The following is a 16,874-nucleotide window of genomic DNA, read 5'->3' on the forward strand; positions in this document are numbered from 1 at the left end:
ACGAGCTATTAAAAACCATATTTGTTTCTGTTTACATGAGAGAGGGGCCAGCCCTACCAGCCGATATCTCGCTATTGTTAATCCGAGGTCTCGCAGTGTCGAGTTGGAAATTTTTTATGTTAGAGCAACAGTGTGAACTAGCCTTCCCTGTAGAGCTGAAAATTTAACTAACATGCATGCGATAACGTTTTTTAGAAATGGCAGAAGGAAAGCATGAACGGGGGATTACACTCAAAAAAAGAGTAAAAAAACAAAATCAACTATAGTAGTTTTTCCGCCACTTTGTATTTAGCGCCAAAACTCGCTGTGCAAGCCGAGCTCTTGATGCAGGGCTAGAATTGGCATGTAACACTGGTAAAATACAGCCCTATAGGGAGGGCTAACCTTTCTCGTAGGTCGTAGTGCTCAGTTAAACAGCCTCTTTAGTTCAAATAGATTGCATGAATCAAAATATGTAATGCATTTAAATGTATTTCATATTATTCTAAAGCTACTAACATGTGAACATCGGTAATATACTGATAACTAAGTCAACAAGCTTCTATCTACTGTTTGTACTACAGTCGCTAAAAGAATTGAGGTCTTCAAATATAACTGTTTTGAATGATACCTTCCGCGTACCTACAAAAGATGTAATAATTTGAACATAAATTTAAACAGGAATAAAACACTATTCCTTACTTCTGTCATATCCATCACCACTTACTGTTTAGTAAAAATATCCTATTTGTTGATCACTGCTAAACTGAGACAAGAAACGTTTTCCAATCTTGGATGACAGACATCCCACTACTTCACAAGATTTTCCCACACACAAACTGACTCTGCAGTGAACACGTGTGTGGTAATGATGTAAACCACGAAAACGAAAAACAAGAAAACTGAATCTTGACGTTTGATGAGATGATGTCTTATAAAATCTCACCGTCTTGTCCTTTTGACAACTGTAAGAAATGAAAGTTGAATTAGTGACCTCAGGATTGATGATGTTCACGCAAGCACTAAGATATAACAAATTTATGAACGTGCATGTCAGCCACAAAAGTTTAAAAAGAGTAAGTACAGTTCTTTCTGCTAAACGTAGAAAATTATTAAACACAACATTCTATAAACAGTCCTTACTTTATGTTCACATTTTTTGTTTAAAATGCCCGCTTAAGAAGTAGTAAAGAAGTTAAGAATATTTCAAATAATATTACAATATAAATATTTAATGATAAAAATTTTCAAACAAATGTTTAGAGAAAAAAATATACTAAATTTGTTAAACTATTTGTGGAAAAATTATTATTGGGACTAACACCCTGTAGCCACTCTGCTCCCCAAAATTCAAGAAAAATACTTTTTTACACTTTGCTTTCTATTTTTATTATAGAAATAAAACATGTTTGTCCTTGTTTGACATTTCATTAGTTAAACATTTTAAGCTACGCTCATAGCTTCAAACAGGGTTAATTTTGTCGAGTCGTCACGTATTTGAAAAAACTTACCCACGTTCAATAAGAACATATTTAAATTGACGCGAAGAGCTTTTTGAAGTAACAAAGCATTCATTTAACTTTATTCCAACAGTTGAGTTTGTTTTGTTTGTATTACGTTTGACTTCAACATAAAGACGATCTCCCATTGATGGATTTGTTGTCAATGATTGACTGAAAAGTTCATCTGTGTACAGCGACATAACTATGGACACTTGGCCTTTTTAGTGACAGTTTTATTTTCGACGGTGAAGTTTTCAAGACCAAAGGCTGACGAGGAAATAAGAAAATTATGAGGATAAGAACATTTAAAAGGAAACTAGATCTCCTTTTCTCTTGAAATGTTGTGTTTGAATGAGTTGAATCCTGAAAAACTTTCGATGATTTTATTATGAAAAGAAATTACTTTTCCGCCATTTTCAACAGTCATCTTCGTCCCACATCCAGTTAGTGAAGTTGTAAAGATCAAATATAATTTGGTTGATTTGGGTTTGCAAGAATTGTCAGAAAGTTGAAGTTGAGAAGCTGAAGTAACTTTTAACAATGATTTCTTGATCCAAAAAGTAATGTTGTTTTCACCACATATCAATTTATCTAAAATTTAACGTGTGAAGAAAAGATTATTTATTGACCACAACTACAAAAAATCAAAAGTTGATTGTGAAAATTTCAACGAGTTGAATATTTTTGACAAGTCAACATGATTTTATCATGGAGGGAGCATGGTATCCAAATTACTTTATAAAATAAACACAACGAAACGCGTGCGCTGATTGGTCTAGAGCCGTGTTTGCATTAGCCTGTGCAAAGCCCGTCCGAGCTCAACCAATCAAATCCATCAAAACAGTCAATCAGTCAAAGAGAATTTGCAAATCGATCATGAATACATTTTAGAGGGAAAATTAAAATGTTTGTCTTTTTCGCATTGTTGTTATTGTATAAAAGAAATAAAAGATGTTTTTCGTGTTTGCACTGGCTTATGCAAACCTCAGAGACGTTTAGTGAGAACTCGAGCATGTGTAACTCTCGACCTTCGGTCTCGGGCTTGCACTGATCTGCTCTCGAGTTCTCCCAAAGGTCTCCTCATTTGCATAAGCCTGTGCAAACACAGTAAACATCTTTATTTCTTTCGAGTACGTCTGTCGCTGACAAGTGACAAGATCATTATCATATATGTAAATTTTTGTTTTAATATCGTGGAAAGAGCTCTTGATCCGAAAATGAAAACTTTTTGCTCACTCAAAATAATTAAGAATTAATTGCCCACTTCTTTTTTCAAGAGGGTCAATTTCTAATTCACATATGTTTCGAAATTACAAGATTTTTGAAGATAGGCAATAAAAACAGGATAAAAAGAAAGGTTTGCTCATAAGTAATCAAACAATGACAATTTTTGTGTATACGACGCTCATGAATGTTCAAAACGCATTCATATGTGCAAGAAAATTTCGGTGACAATAGTGCAGCAATTTAGTATGTTTTCGTCCCGTCAATGCAGTAAATTTTAAAGCAATATCATTATTAATTCTCCAGAGAAATTTATCAAACACGACACATCGCGAATCATTTCATAAAAAGGCGTAAAATGGGGTAAGAATGTCTTGGAATCATTCTTAAATGAAAATATCACAAAATGTTTGCACCATTTTTACATCCTGTTCTTCTGGGCTAGAAAGGCGATTTACTGAGTGCCACTTCTTATTTACGTGACTCATTTCTCTACTTAGAGTCTCTCTAACTGTTTTATACATTAACACTAGCAAAACATCTCCTACTCCTAAACGATATCAAAGCTAATAAAATAACTATAGCCCAAGCCCATGTAACAATGACTTGTTGACTTGTTATTGTGACAGTTTTGTGTTTCTTCGAGAAATTTTTTCATTTTAGACTGTTTCGTGTCAAGGATTTATGTTGACGTATTCAGTGCTTCGGTATGTGACAGATAAGTCATCTGCTTTTATCACTTCATGAGATATGGCTAAAAACCGTAGAATGGGTAAAACTCCACGAGCATGACAATAATTTAGTAAAAATTCTTTTTTGCACGTGAAGAAATATGGCTTTGCTCAATGTCTATTCTTGCATGATTGTGCATTGGTCTAGCAGTGTAGAAGCTAGATATTTAACAAACACGAAATGAATTCTGTGAATATCATATTCATATGTTATTCAGTGTATAAAGTGCATTCAGTGCACAACACAAAACTCATTACAAAAAAACAATGAGATTTTAGTACTTACAATTGATCTTTCTTTCATGTATTTCACTTTTTTGACAGATGAAATCATTAAAAATGCTGCATGAAATGTCATTCCATTTGCGTGGCACAGTGTAGAAATGAACACAATCCTCTTTACCGCGTGCGTTGTTAGGTTCACCAGGAATCCAATTTATAAAAGTAGGTGCTACATTATGGACTGTATAAAATTTATTGTCGTTTTTATTGCGAAACAAACCAATAGAAGGATATGTAAGTTTTCTTCTTTGTGAAAATTTGTAAATAGCGTCATTTTCAGCTTTATTTTTTGGAACAGCAAGATCTCCACCCTTCTGTTGACAAATTCTTCTGGCTTCATGCCATGTTTTTTGCGTTGTACTGAAGAAATAGCAAGATGACTGTAGCTTTATCCAGTCTGAAGGACAACTACTGACTTTGTTAACTAAATAAACGAAAAAAAAATCAGTTATATTATTAACATGAAATCGTAAATAGAAAAGTTATGATGTTAATGACAGAAATAAAATTGTTAAAAATATCATTAAATGCATATTGTACCAAGTAAATTGACTACGACAGTCATCAAAAGAAATATTAGTTTGAACATTTTCGAACCACAATGATTTCTTGTGACAAACTATAAACAAGATTTACGTTCTAATGTAATAATAATTATCACTGCAACATGTTTATTGAATATATCCAAGCAAAATGCTGAAACATTAAAATGCAAATCAAAGGTAAATATTGATGTCAAGCTTAATATACGTATACTGTCCTCCTTCCTAGAGATGATTTTTGTGAGAAAATGACTACGCACAAGTGTTTTCTTTAATTATCTTGTTTTGAATTTTAAATTGTTGCATTTCACGAGAAAAATTGTGATTAACACGATCCACCTCCACTGCAATACAAAGCAACTTATATTACGTTAATTTTTGTTTAATACATTATTCGTGTTCATTCTCACACTTCCTGACATGGAAAATGAACAGAACCGAACATAATAAATATTTGAAAAAAATGCTGCACTTTTGGTTACATATTATTAGCCTCTCCCAAATTCCCTCCCGCATTTAGGACTGTTTAAGAACTTCTTTGTGGCAATTCTTTATCGACTTATCGTATGAATGTAATTGCCCAACATAAAACTTTCAATATAGCCATGGGTAAACAATTTTATTAACAATAACATATAGGAAGTTAGAAAACATATATACTGATTATACAATATTTACAGAGTGTTAAATTTACAAGGTATAGTTATGACAGTGCTGTGTGATTTTTTGATTTTTTCTGTTAAGGAATAGAGTGGTGTTGAATGGAATTATATGAGATTTAGTGGGATGGAACTGCCTTGGATATTAAGAGATGGTTCAAGCTTAGAGATGAGGAGGCTTTCATCTATGGATAGTTCGTATGCATTAGGAGAGGAGGATAGAATTTTGAAGTCGTCAAAGTCGGCAGAGTGATTAGTGGTTTTGAGGTGGGTGAGCACAATTTAAACTATTTTGCTAGCTAAGTGATTTTCTCAGCCGCCTATGGAAAAACAAAGAAAAATTTGGATAGCAGGACAAAATTTGCCAGTTTAGTACCACTTTCATTGCATCATAATTTTACGGAGTGCATTTCCCAAATAATTATCTTTAATTTTTTTATCTTAAGAATCGCGCATTTAAACAGAAGGTAGTAAGTAGGAAAGTCATTTTTCCTCATCATTCAATAATTCGCATGTTTTTCAGCAGCGTCTAAATTAAACACACTTTCCCCGTAATTTTATCAATATCCGCCAAGTTAGAAATTCATTTCCGGTCAACATTTATGCAATTATCATATAATTTATGCATGAACTACAATAATAATTACGCAATATTTCGTCTCCTGTGTCCTTCAGTTGAGCTTCTTTTATATAAATTGTTTTAGTTGTAATTTTAAGTAATTATGGACAAATATTTGACTTTAGACAATCTTCAAATAGCTTTAAAGTTCTCAGGCATAATTTCAACAGGAATATTTGCTGGAGGAGCAATTTTTGTTGGTTCATCTCAATTGCCCGGAATTCTCGCAATGACCGATATGGATCAAGCTCTCATTAACTTTAGATATTTCTGGCCAAGAGTTAGACAAATGGTTTGTATTATCATTCAGTTCTTTCATGACATTATTTTTAAAATAACTCTAATCTGCGAAGTAAAAAGAGAAGATAATAGGAATTTCATGTTTACTATAAATTATTAGTGAGGCGTCACCGTCAAGGCCGTTGGTTCAATGAGAGTAAATTATAATTTTTTTCCAATGATTTGAATATTTTAACTACATTTACACGTTGAAGGTTCAAGAAATAGCAATTTGGATAATTTTTCTTTATCTGTGAGTTATAATCTCAGCAAAAACTGCAGCAGAATTGTATTAAAGAAGTTCTCTCTAGAATTGATATGCAATATAAATAACACAATAGTAAAATTAGGATTGTGAAATGGGTCAAAGTCCAACAATTTCTCTGTAGACATGATTCAATATTGTTATGATGAGATTGTTATTGTTGTGTTTATTTATATAATTCAAACATATTACCAGAAATGTAAAAGCTAGTTTTGTATGTCAATCATTGTCATTCTATGCTGGACTTTAAAATGTCTTACTGTTATGTAGAATGCTAAAACTTTAGCATAAAATGCTTCAAGAATTGCTCTTGATGCATTTTATGATTCATCTGCACTTAAGATATTTTGTTGGAAGAAATGAGCTGGCATATATGTATACTATTTCTTAGGTAAATAATTTATTCTGCAATAGCACAAGGCTTATTACACATCTTAAATAGACAACAAGTTTTTTTAATGATGCAAAGATGCCGTAAAGTTTGCTGAAACATGTTTGCATCATTAAAAAACTTTTCGTAAATATTTATATATTCTTTAACTGTTAGTATTCTTCAACTGTCAGTATTCTTCAAGTGTCAGTATTCTTCATCTGTCAGTATTCTTCAACTGTCAGTATTCTTCGTCTGTCAGTATTCTTCAACTGTCAGTATTCTTCAACTGTCAGTATTCTTCAAGTGTCAGTATTCTTCAACTGTCAGTATTCTTCAACTGTCAGTATTCTTCAACTGTCAGTATTCTTCATCTGTCAGTATTCTTCAACTGTTAGTATTCTTCAACTGTCAGTATTCTTCAACTGTTAGTATTCTTCAACTGTCAGTATTCTTCAAGTGTCAGTATTCTTCAACTGTCAGTATTCTTCAACTGTCAGTATTCTACAAGTGTCAGTATTCTTCAACTGTCAGTATTCTTCAACTGTCAGTATTCTTCAACTGTCAGTATTCTTCAACTGTCAGTATTCTTCAACTGTTAGTATTCTTCAACTGTCAGTATTCTTCAACTGTTAGTATTCTTCAACTGTCAGTATTCTTCAACTGTCAGTATTCTTCATCTGTCAGTATTCTTCAAGTGTTAGTATTCTTCAACTGTCAGTATTCTTCAACTGTCAATATTCTTCAACTGTCAGTATTCTTCAACTGTGAGTATTTTTCAACTGTAAGTATTTACTTGTACATTACATAAAAACCTTAAGAACCTTAAGAAACTGGCATCATGGAGGCTGAATGTAAGTTAACTGTCCTCCCTTGATTGTATTAGCAGATTTTGTATAAAGTTTTGGCCTAAAGTGTAAGTCTTTTTTTAGCCTCGAGCGGCAATTACTGGTAGTGTGTCAGGTATAGGAGCATATCTTATCAAACGAAAAGTTGAAGATCTGCCATGGCTGATTGGAGGAGTAGGGATGACGTTTATTGGTGCGTATACATTGAAAGTGGTTTATCCAAAATCTATTGCTCCCTTACTGGATCCTGATCTTCTCAAAGATAACGGTGAGGAGAACTAGATTTAATGAAATTTAGACATGTATTGTTATGATATCATGTTACTAGTTATTCTCCTGTTTTTTCGTACTTTTCTCCCACGTAATGTTTGTATAGTAGTATAGATTGCACACGTGGCCACAGGAGATTGCCCACGTGGCCACAGGAGATTGCCCACGTGGCCACTGGAGATTGCACACGTGGCCACTAGAGATTGCCCACGTGGCCACTGGAGATTTAATGTTCATTTTTTTACATTGCTAGATGAAACACATGTCAGAAATACGTTCAAGAAGTTCGCTGATTATCACGATGTTCGTACTTACATTGGTACAGCTGCTTTTGTTGCCTTTACTTTTGCATACTTCAAATCAACGTATAACTAAAATCAACTAAATGATTATCATTGTTAATTAATTTTATGGATATATTTCTTATGTAGGATAAATATTATATACCTGTCAATTTTCTTTGCCATATTTATCCTGTTATAGAAGAGACAATAAAAGTGAAAATATAAATTGTAGTTTTCTTTTATCTCAGTACATGTCGCCTTGAACTCTGACATGGGAACATTGGTTATGTACTGAACTAAGTCAACAAAAAATTACTCTTCGTACAACAGCTACTAAAAGAATTGAGGTCCTTAAATCTGTTTTGAATATTACCTTCCGTGCACCTATAAAATATGTAATAATTAGAACATAAATTTAAACAAGAGTAAAACACCTTTCCTACTTTCTGTCATATGTTATGATCCGTGAATACTTACTGTTTAGTAGAAATATCCTATTTGTTGATCACTACTAAAATGAGACAAGAAACGTTTTCATTCTTGGACAATTGGCATCATTAGATTCATTTAATTTTATTCGAATTTTTGCTTTCATGATGTATGCGAGATTGATAGACGTGAATAAGCCCACCATAATTAACTATAACAGTACTTTGGACAAATTTAATTTATCATGAAATTAATGAACGACATTTGGTGATTGTTTTTTATATAAATTAATGGCTAAATCAAAAAGTACAACATTAAAAATGATGCTTTCAATACAAAATGTATTTATGTATTCAAGACTATTAATTAATCTTATATTTAGAACATACAAAAACATCTGCGTTAAAACAGTTGTGCCATTATTTGTTTTTAAGTTCAAACATAATGGATATCTACCGCCTCATATACAAATGATTCTAATGCTGGCGATGAACATCGTATTATTAATGGACCGATGTTAAATTCGTTGATGATTTTTTCTTGGCTAAGGTCATCATAACTTTGAAAGAAAAATTGTCTTTTCATGATTGGTAATCATTACTATCCTACGTAGACTTGCCGATGATTTATACAAATCCGCCATCTTTGATCATCATGTTGATATTATGGATTGGTTAAAAAGATTTGCTTTTGAACGTGTGATATGTAACTCATTTTAACTTGAAATATTTCCAAGTTTCTATATATTTACGTTGTTGTTTGTCAGTATTGAACAACATTTGGCAGCTTACCATTCAATACTTCATCTTAAAAATGTAACAAAGTCATTTCTCCTTAAATTTCCTCTTCTCCTTTTCTTGTCATCCATTTTATGCGTAATAAATTTCATCAAATAACACATTCTTTCAACTTGTCTTTTTAGTCATGTTTTTTTGTTCCGTTTCTATAAGTCAACTTGAAATTCTATACTATATCAAGAAAATACACTCAAAAGTACAAAAGAATCACTTAACTTGAAGGAGTTTAAACGACATTTGTAATTGCTTAAAAAAATATTTTGTTAACTCGAACGTGCAATAATTACGTTTTTAAAAAAATTGCCCATATTTTACAACAATAAATTTGTGATTTAGTTTCACTTTGTAAGTTTTGATGAGCGAGTCATCAATAATGAACTTAGAGGTAAAAATAAGAGAGCCGTCGTTTAATTAAATAAATGCTCAATATGCCTGAATTTATAAATCAAATATATTTTTAGTAAGGTAACTTGAGTAATAAAACAGTCGAATAAAAAGTGATGAATTCAAAGAAGTGGTTTTCCCAGAAGACACACACATGTTTGTTGATGCAAATATTTCTTTGTTAAAAGATTACAATATTGTGGTGTGCTATAATATGGATGTATTGAAAACAATTCTAGATCTCAGTAAATGACCTGTTAGCCACAAGACAAACTGAACAGCTGGGAAAGTCAATGTTTTTTTTTATCAAGCACTGCCGTCTTTTATAGAACATTATCGAATGTTTGTGTTAGATTTGCTCCACTGAACTCACCGTAAAGACAATTTAGTTTAACAAACCCCAGATGTAATTAAAAAGTTTGTCATACCAATTCTAATTTTGCTCTGTTATTGACAATTTGCAATGGCTGAAGCTGCAGAAGTGAGTCAACCGATTGGCTGTTATGTTGGTAAGAACTTTATTTTATTTGCAATCAACTATGTTAAATAAAAATGTTACAATTTTTACTATTGAATGTTAATTAAAATATATTGCAATTACATAGCTGAATACTTCAATCGCTTATACTAACATTCAGGTACTGTTGAAGTAAGGTTAATCCAATTTCTAGAACTGTTAAAATTTGAATCAACGCAAAGTTGTCCAGTGACGTGACTGACAGCTTTGACTTGAACGAAAGCTTGCAGCTCCAAAATAAAATATTTGAAAGAAACGGCTGTACTTAATTTCATCAAACTACATAAATTTAACATCTAAAGATTTTCTTCTTCGAAAGTTAGTTTTCTTCATATTTTCTTGCACGATTTACAGAAATGAGAAATGTAATGCATTGAGGTATATCGATTTTCCATTAAATTATACAAAAAGATTGCTACAAACTAGAGTTTAGTGTAAATATCCTGAAAGTGAAAGTAATATTTTCTAAGACATGATCACGTTAGTTAATGTTTGTGATCTTTTTACTTAAATTTATTGAGTTTATTCATCTAATAATAAAAATGATAAAAATTTTGATAATAAGAGTTATAATAGTTTAACATTAAAGATAGTAATATTTTATTTGTTTTTAGCTCAATACAAACAAAAGACAAGCAAGGGAGACTGGGGGAAACTTGAACCCAGTACTTTTTTCCAAAAATAAAATTTGAGCTAGCATTTAAATAGTTTAATCTAACTAAGCCATGTGACACACGTATTAAATTTAGTAATGTAATTTGTAGTCCCTTTCCCACAGGTTTAATTTCGTGGCGCTGTCTGTGAAAGCCATTAATATTTTTTTCTAAAGTTGATTTAATTTTACGATTTTTAGACACACGCGAGGAGACAAATATCCGTGCCTACAAAAAATGGATAAATTCAAAGATTGGAAAAGTAAAAGAAAATTTTGATTTTCGTTCATTTTTATGAAGTCATTTTATTTTTGTTTCTTTCCAGAAACACGCCCCTGTTGAAAATTTGATTGAAGACTTACGTGATGGTCGTGTTTTGATTTCATTACTTGAAATTTTGTTAAATAAAAGAATTGTACGTCATATTAAATATCTTCACGAGAATGCAGGGAATATACCATGTATCTTTTTGTTTTAGCCTTTTTCCAAAGGAAACATGAGATTTCATCACCTTGACAATGTTAGAACAGTGTTGAATTTACTTCGAGAGCAAGGGGTAAACTTTATTTTATGCATAGAAAATTTAATTTATTTAAAGTAAATGCTCCTATTTTTAGCTAGCTAACAGCTCGAAATGAAGAAAAAGGAACAGCAAATCTCATTTGAGACATACAAACATACAGTTGATGATCTCACTCGCAGAGACCGCGGGAGTTTAAATATTATAAATACCTTTTCCATTTACAGTTGAAACTTCATTTTATAAACAGCGAAGCAATTGTCGATGGAAACAAAAACTCAATTCTTGGTCTCATCTGGATGATCATACTTCACTTTCAGGTCAAGATTATGAAGTTTTTAGAGTTATGATTAAGAGAATGCATACACAGAAAAACTTCAAAGATGTTATATTCATGGCTGGGTAACTGATCACGCATAATTTTCTTTGATTTGAGAAAATTTATTATAACAATAAGTAAAAATCACATGACACAATACATAGAGGAGGTCTGTCGGAACAAAAGCTTTTCGGTCAGCAAAATGAATAAGAAAACACGAGTTATATACCTAGACATTTATAAATTCCTAATGTTGAAGTGCTTAAGACGATATTAAACCAACAAGTTATTACTTCTCAATATCTTAGTCTTGACGTTTACTTTACGTCGGAATAATTAAATTGTGAAAAAATTTATGAAAATTAACAATTATTTTAATATATAACCATATAAGCTAATCAAACGAGTTTTGTACTTTCAGCCAATAGAATAATGTTGTTCTTTACGTATATCTTAGTTTTGCTGTTAGCAAAAAATCCCACTGCTTCCAAAATTTCATTTGAAACACAACTTTTTTACTTTCTTCTAGGTTAAAGAAATTGTGTCAAATAAGGAAAACAAAAATGCAAAACCCAGTGATTCTTCTCCTCGAAAAAAATCTCTTTTGAGTCAGGCTGAAGCTGAAAAACTGTTATTAAGCTGGATACAACATGTTCTTCAAGGGTAAATAACGAAAATTTAAGGATTGCACTGTGTATATATACAAATTTATAATTTTGTTTGATTAGATTTTCAAATGGAGCCACGATTAATGATTTTAAAAAGAGTTGGGAAGATGGCTTTGCATTTATTTATCTTCTTCACGCCTTTCGGTAATGTTCACCTTTGATTTTATTTTTTTAATGTATGAATTAATTATACAACAAATCTTATTCTTTTTTAGACCAAGTGCTGTCGACATGAGCGAAGCACAGAAAATGTCAGTTGCAGATAGATTAGATTACTCCTTCAATGTTGCGGAAAAAGAGTTTGGCGTTCCCGGTTTATTGGAATCTTCAGGTAAATTTTGATATCATTTATTTCATAGAAAAAAGTTACTAAACAATGTATCAAAATCGTTTTGGTAGAGGTTGAACAAGGTAACTTTGAAAAGAATGGAATGTTGATGTACCTTTCTTCATTATACGAAGTGTTAAGGAATCAGGAAGTACAAAAGACTTCGTTGATGATTGAGGTATTTTATAAAATATGATCGTCGGTCGATAATGTTTCTTGTTATGATTTATAAACTGACTTAATATCTGGCCCAGTGGCCAATGTTAACGAGTGTTTCTTATGTTGATTTAATTATGTCCGAGATGATAGCCAAGGTTATTGAGTGTTTCTGTGTTTATTTACACGCAGCCTCAAAAATGTACAGTATGTATTGGTGAAGACGTCATTCACATTCAAGTTGTGTCAAAAAACGAGATTGTCTTACGTTACATGAAACTATACTACACGGTCTTATATTCAATAAAAGAATTGGAAAAGAGAATGAAGGCAATCGAAGAAAAAGAGCCATGCCAGGAGAGTGCCATTGAAGTGAAAGTAAGATGATCGTTTGATTTAGCTCACTTATTTGCTTTGTTTGGTGAAATAATCATTCATCTACGATTTACTTTCCCCAATTAATACCTGCATTGTAAATATTCTAAACAAGCCTGCGCTTTATAACATATCGTAAACGTCCATTGAATACAGAGGCGTTTTTATAAACACAATGAGATGTAATATTCATACAGGAAATATTATGCAAAACGTTGGTGAAAAATCTAAAATGGAAGCTGAGTTTTTAAGTGACTTGTTGGAGGCTTGTTTTAATTGCTTAGAAAATTCAAATGGAAAAGGAAAAGTTGAAGACGAAGATTGAAGAACTAAATACAATAAATCAAGAGATGTCAAAGTCACCAGGAGTTGACAGCAAGGAATTCTCGGAAATACAAAGAGAATTGGAAGAGCTTAATAAACGTTGGTCGGCACTTTTGAAGCTAATAAATAAAGAACTGTTGAGGTATGAGCAATTTTCTATCTTTAAAAAATCTACTTTTAAATTATTAAAGTATTCTTCTCGTTGCTTTGCAGACAGCCTGCTATTGCTCAGAAAATTGTCAACGTGAGTTTGATTGTGTGTTCATAGTTGTTAAGCACAGCATTGTTTTAAATTTCATCATAAGTTTCTATGATATTTCCAGAGGGCTCGTTATTCTATTGACAATGAAGTGTATGACATTACGTCCGTGTCTAGAAACGAAATTGTCCTTAACTGTAAAGTTTTATATCAAGAAATTGTCGCCATCATAGAACAAGCTGAAAAAAATATCGAAATTATCAACGATGAAAAGCCGAGTCAAAAAACAAATAGAAAATTTGATGTAAGCAACATTTGATACATGCTATCTGTATATTTTTCTTTCACGAATTTATTATAACTCGATATGGACGAATAATTTGTCTTAATCAACACTCTTGAACAGGGCTACGTACAGTTCAAATCTACTTTTACTCGTCATTCATCAAAAAAAGCTAAAAATTATTCATGGCTCCAAAGTATCCAGAAAACTAACAGTCATCTATCAAGTAGATAAAACTTCATGGTTGCAAGCATATGTAACATAATTATTTCTGATCAGTGATCAAAAGTAAAGCACAAACGTTTAAGCAAAATTCCTACACAATATGGGGTTAGGCCATTGCGGCAAATATGCTTGTGTATGTAATGAAATCTTGTCTCGATAAAGGCATGTATGTTATTTTAAATGTTGCTGAAATTTTAGGAAACTGTTCAAATAGTTGATCAACTTCAAGAGAAGTTTGCAAAAATGAATAGTCTTATGAGTGAGATGAAAGATGCTGAAAATGTCGACTCAGAAGAACGCGAAGAACTGCAAAAGAATGTTAGAGATTTTCAGTCTCGTCTCACTCGTGCAAATGACTTTATCTCAAAAGTAAGTTGTTTAACTGATAAAGGCAAACAGTATTTTATACCATCCTTGAATAGAGTTATGGTTGCTCCTCATACCTGTGATAAAGAGCTGTAAAACGTTCCTTTTTAACGAGTTTTAGATCTTTTTTTCTTTTTAATACAGGCAAAAAATATGAAAATCTCTTATATTTCTGCTTTTTACAGAATCAAATTACAAGCGCTCCTGAAACCAGGACGTTGAATGTCGATGGAGAGATTATACATATTACAACAATCTCAACCAATGAGATCGTCGTACGCTATAAGATTCTTCATTACGAAATATTACATGCTGTCAAGAAACTGGAAAAGACATTTGAAACTATACAAAAAGAGGATCCAAGCCAAGAAAATGCGAAAGCCTTGAGAGTGAGTCGAACTGAGATTATTTTAAAACTGTTGTAGATTTATTGCTGTGTTTTTTACTGTAAGTAAAACGTAATTTATAAACTGAAAACTGATGCTTGAAAAACGTCAAGAAATGATTCTTTATTTAGAAAGTCCACTTAGAAATGGATGAATTACAGGATAAACTGAAAGAATTATACGAGAATCTTAAAGAAATGTCTAACTCCTCTGGAGTTGATCGCAAGGAATTCTTGGAAATTCAGAGAGAATCAGAAGAAATAGTTGAACGATGGTCCATACTGGTGAAACACAATAATAAAGAAGTTTTGAGGTGAGAGAAAGTTTGTTTTGATGACTAAAGACAAATATATTGATCAAAGAATTTCATTTTGTGAAATAGACAACCCGCCATTTTGCGCGAAACCAAAAGAGCAAGAACTTCTCATGTAAGTTTGTTGAACATGAAATTAAAAATGTTTGTCAGCGCAGTGAATTGTGAGCATCAGAGTCAATGCTGCAAGCAATTTGTTCGAGAATGTTCGAGAATCCACTATTGTTTACTGTAGTCTTTTATGCTCTCTATAGAGGACCATACTCAACACTACTCAAACATAGTCTATCATTTTTATAATAGTCTGCCATCATCAACATTCTTTTTTAGAGTGGTCGTTTAACAATTGAGGATGAGGTGATTGAAGTTAAATCAGTTTCTTCCAATGACATTGTCATTGTATACAAAATTACGTTTCTCGAAATTATGACCATCATCAAATTAATTGAAAAAAACAATGAAACGATTAAGAAAGAAGAACCAAGTCAGAAAACGGCTGCATTGCTTGATGTAAGTAAAGTTAATAAATCGTTTGTTTTAATATGACAGTTTCTACCTCTGAAAATTGTGAAACTACAAAGATATTATCATAAGAATTACAACTCTTACAAGAAAACTTTGTCAACGAGCATTGAACAATGTTCTATCAATTCTAGGAGAATACTCAGAGACTAGATGAGCTTCAAGATAAAATTACAAAGTTGAATGATCTTATGACCAAAATGGAAGTTGCTGAGAATGTTGACTCAGAAGAATTTGGTGAAATACAAAACGAATTCAAGGATTTTGAATCGCGTCTCAGTCTTGTCAATGACTTTATCACAAAAGAACGACAAAGGTAATTTCTATGATTTAATACCGCTGTCTTCATCGCTTATAAAATAGATACAATGCAACGCATGCGCTGATTTGTCTAGAGCTGTGTTTGCATAAGCCTGTGCAAAACGATCTGAGCTCAAGCAATCAAATCAATCAATCAGTCAAAGAGAATTCGCAAATCAATCATGAATACACGTTAGAAGAATATTAAAACGTTTTGTTTGTTTTGCATTATTGTTATTTTATAAAAAAAATAAAAGATGTTTTTCGTGTTTGCACTGGCTTATGCAAGCTTCGGAGAACTCTCGAGCAGGTGCAACCTTCGACCTTCGGTCTCGGGCTTGCATTGATCTGCTCTCGAGTTCTCCCAAAGGTCTCCTCGATTTTCTTAAACCTGTGCAATCAAACATAGTACGCATCTTTTATTTCTTAATTGTTGAACAATCCGTATGTTTCCTAGGCAACCCGCTGTCTTGAAGAAGACTTTGTACGAGACATCTAGAGAGGAAGAAATGGTGTTCAGTTTATTTGTTGATGTGAAATTACATCTTACTTAAACAAATGTTTTTTGCCGGCCAAGTAGATTGGTAAATAAGCAAAAGGGATATTTTAATTGCACATTTAATCTGAAATCTTTGCACGTAGTGTAAACATTTAGCAAACCAATACACATTTTATTTGTTATTCATGTACGTAGCTATTAGTTGAAATTTACTTTAATGATAGACAGATAGAGCCAACAACTACACTTATAATGTGATTAGTTTTCATACGTGAGAAACATACTGTAGAAATAGATGACAAACTTTCATCTTCTTAAAACTAATATATGTAATGGGTCATATTGTGAACAAATTTTAGATAATTTGTTTCATTCGATCTCGTTGTGAAATGGTGTTGATAGCCTTGCGTTTTTGGTTGACTATCTTTTATTTTATCATTTTGGTTTAGCTTTTCGT

The 16,874-nt window shown here is 32.1% G+C and overlaps 3 protein-coding genes and 1 long non-coding RNA gene across 4 annotated transcripts in view; 2 read left to right on the forward strand and 2 right to left on the reverse strand.

The window, feature by feature from the left end:
* Positions 1-4,388, reverse strand: part of LOC124454398 (ZP domain-containing protein-like) — a 33,020-nt gene extending 28,632 nt beyond the window's left edge. Inside the window, exons 1-2 of the mRNA XM_047005209.1 lie at positions 4,259-4,388; positions 3,723-4,142 (exon numbers count right to left, since the gene is read on the reverse strand). Coding sequence (XP_046861165.1) covers positions 3,723-4,142; positions 4,259-4,307 — 469 coding nt within the window. The 5' untranslated portion in view covers positions 4,308-4,388. The remainder of the gene's footprint in view (positions 1-3,722; positions 4,143-4,258) is intronic.
* LOC124454400 lies at positions 454-1,762 on the reverse strand. The gene is made up of 3 exons (XR_006951438.1): positions 1,491-1,762; positions 707-944; positions 454-621 (listed from the first exon to the last, which is right to left on the reverse strand). It is a non-coding gene; the product is annotated as an uncharacterized LOC124454400 (long non-coding RNA).
* Positions 4,389-5,547: 1,159 nt separating the features above from the next.
* LOC124454712 lies at positions 5,548-8,080 on the forward strand. Its single transcript, XM_047005488.1, has 3 exons — positions 5,548-5,830; positions 7,385-7,568; positions 7,824-8,080. The coding sequence occupies exons 1-3, from the start codon at positions 5,642-5,644 to the stop codon at positions 7,943-7,945; spliced, it is 495 nt and encodes a 164-aa protein (XP_046861444.1). The 5' UTR covers positions 5,548-5,641; the 3' UTR covers positions 7,946-8,080.
* A 1,675-nt stretch (positions 8,081-9,755) lies between these two features.
* On the forward strand, positions 9,756-16,770 carry LOC124454707 (spectrin beta chain, erythrocytic-like). Its single transcript, XM_047005483.1, has 20 exons — positions 9,756-9,973; positions 10,835-10,896; positions 10,960-11,049; positions 11,113-11,190; positions 11,382-11,474; positions 12,003-12,136; positions 12,202-12,285; positions 12,357-12,472; positions 12,541-12,647; positions 12,818-13,003; positions 13,285-13,466; positions 13,538-13,568; positions 13,648-13,827; positions 14,230-14,400; positions 14,583-14,786; positions 14,915-15,096; positions 15,166-15,211; positions 15,427-15,606; positions 15,753-15,934; positions 16,376-16,770. Exons 1-20 carry the CDS (start codon positions 9,928-9,930, stop codon positions 16,470-16,472), a joined length of 2,451 nt encoding a protein of 816 aa, XP_046861439.1. The 5' UTR covers positions 9,756-9,927; the 3' UTR covers positions 16,473-16,770.
* The last annotated feature ends 104 nt before the right edge of the window (positions 16,771-16,874 follow it).

This window comes from Xenia sp. Carnegie-2017, unplaced genomic scaffold, assembly GCF_021976095.1.
Source record: "Xenia sp. Carnegie-2017 unplaced genomic scaffold, XeniaSp_v1 HiC_scaffold_3, whole genome shotgun sequence".
Classification (NCBI taxonomy): domain Eukaryota; kingdom Metazoa; phylum Cnidaria; class Anthozoa; order Malacalcyonacea; family Xeniidae; genus Xenia; species Xenia sp. Carnegie-2017.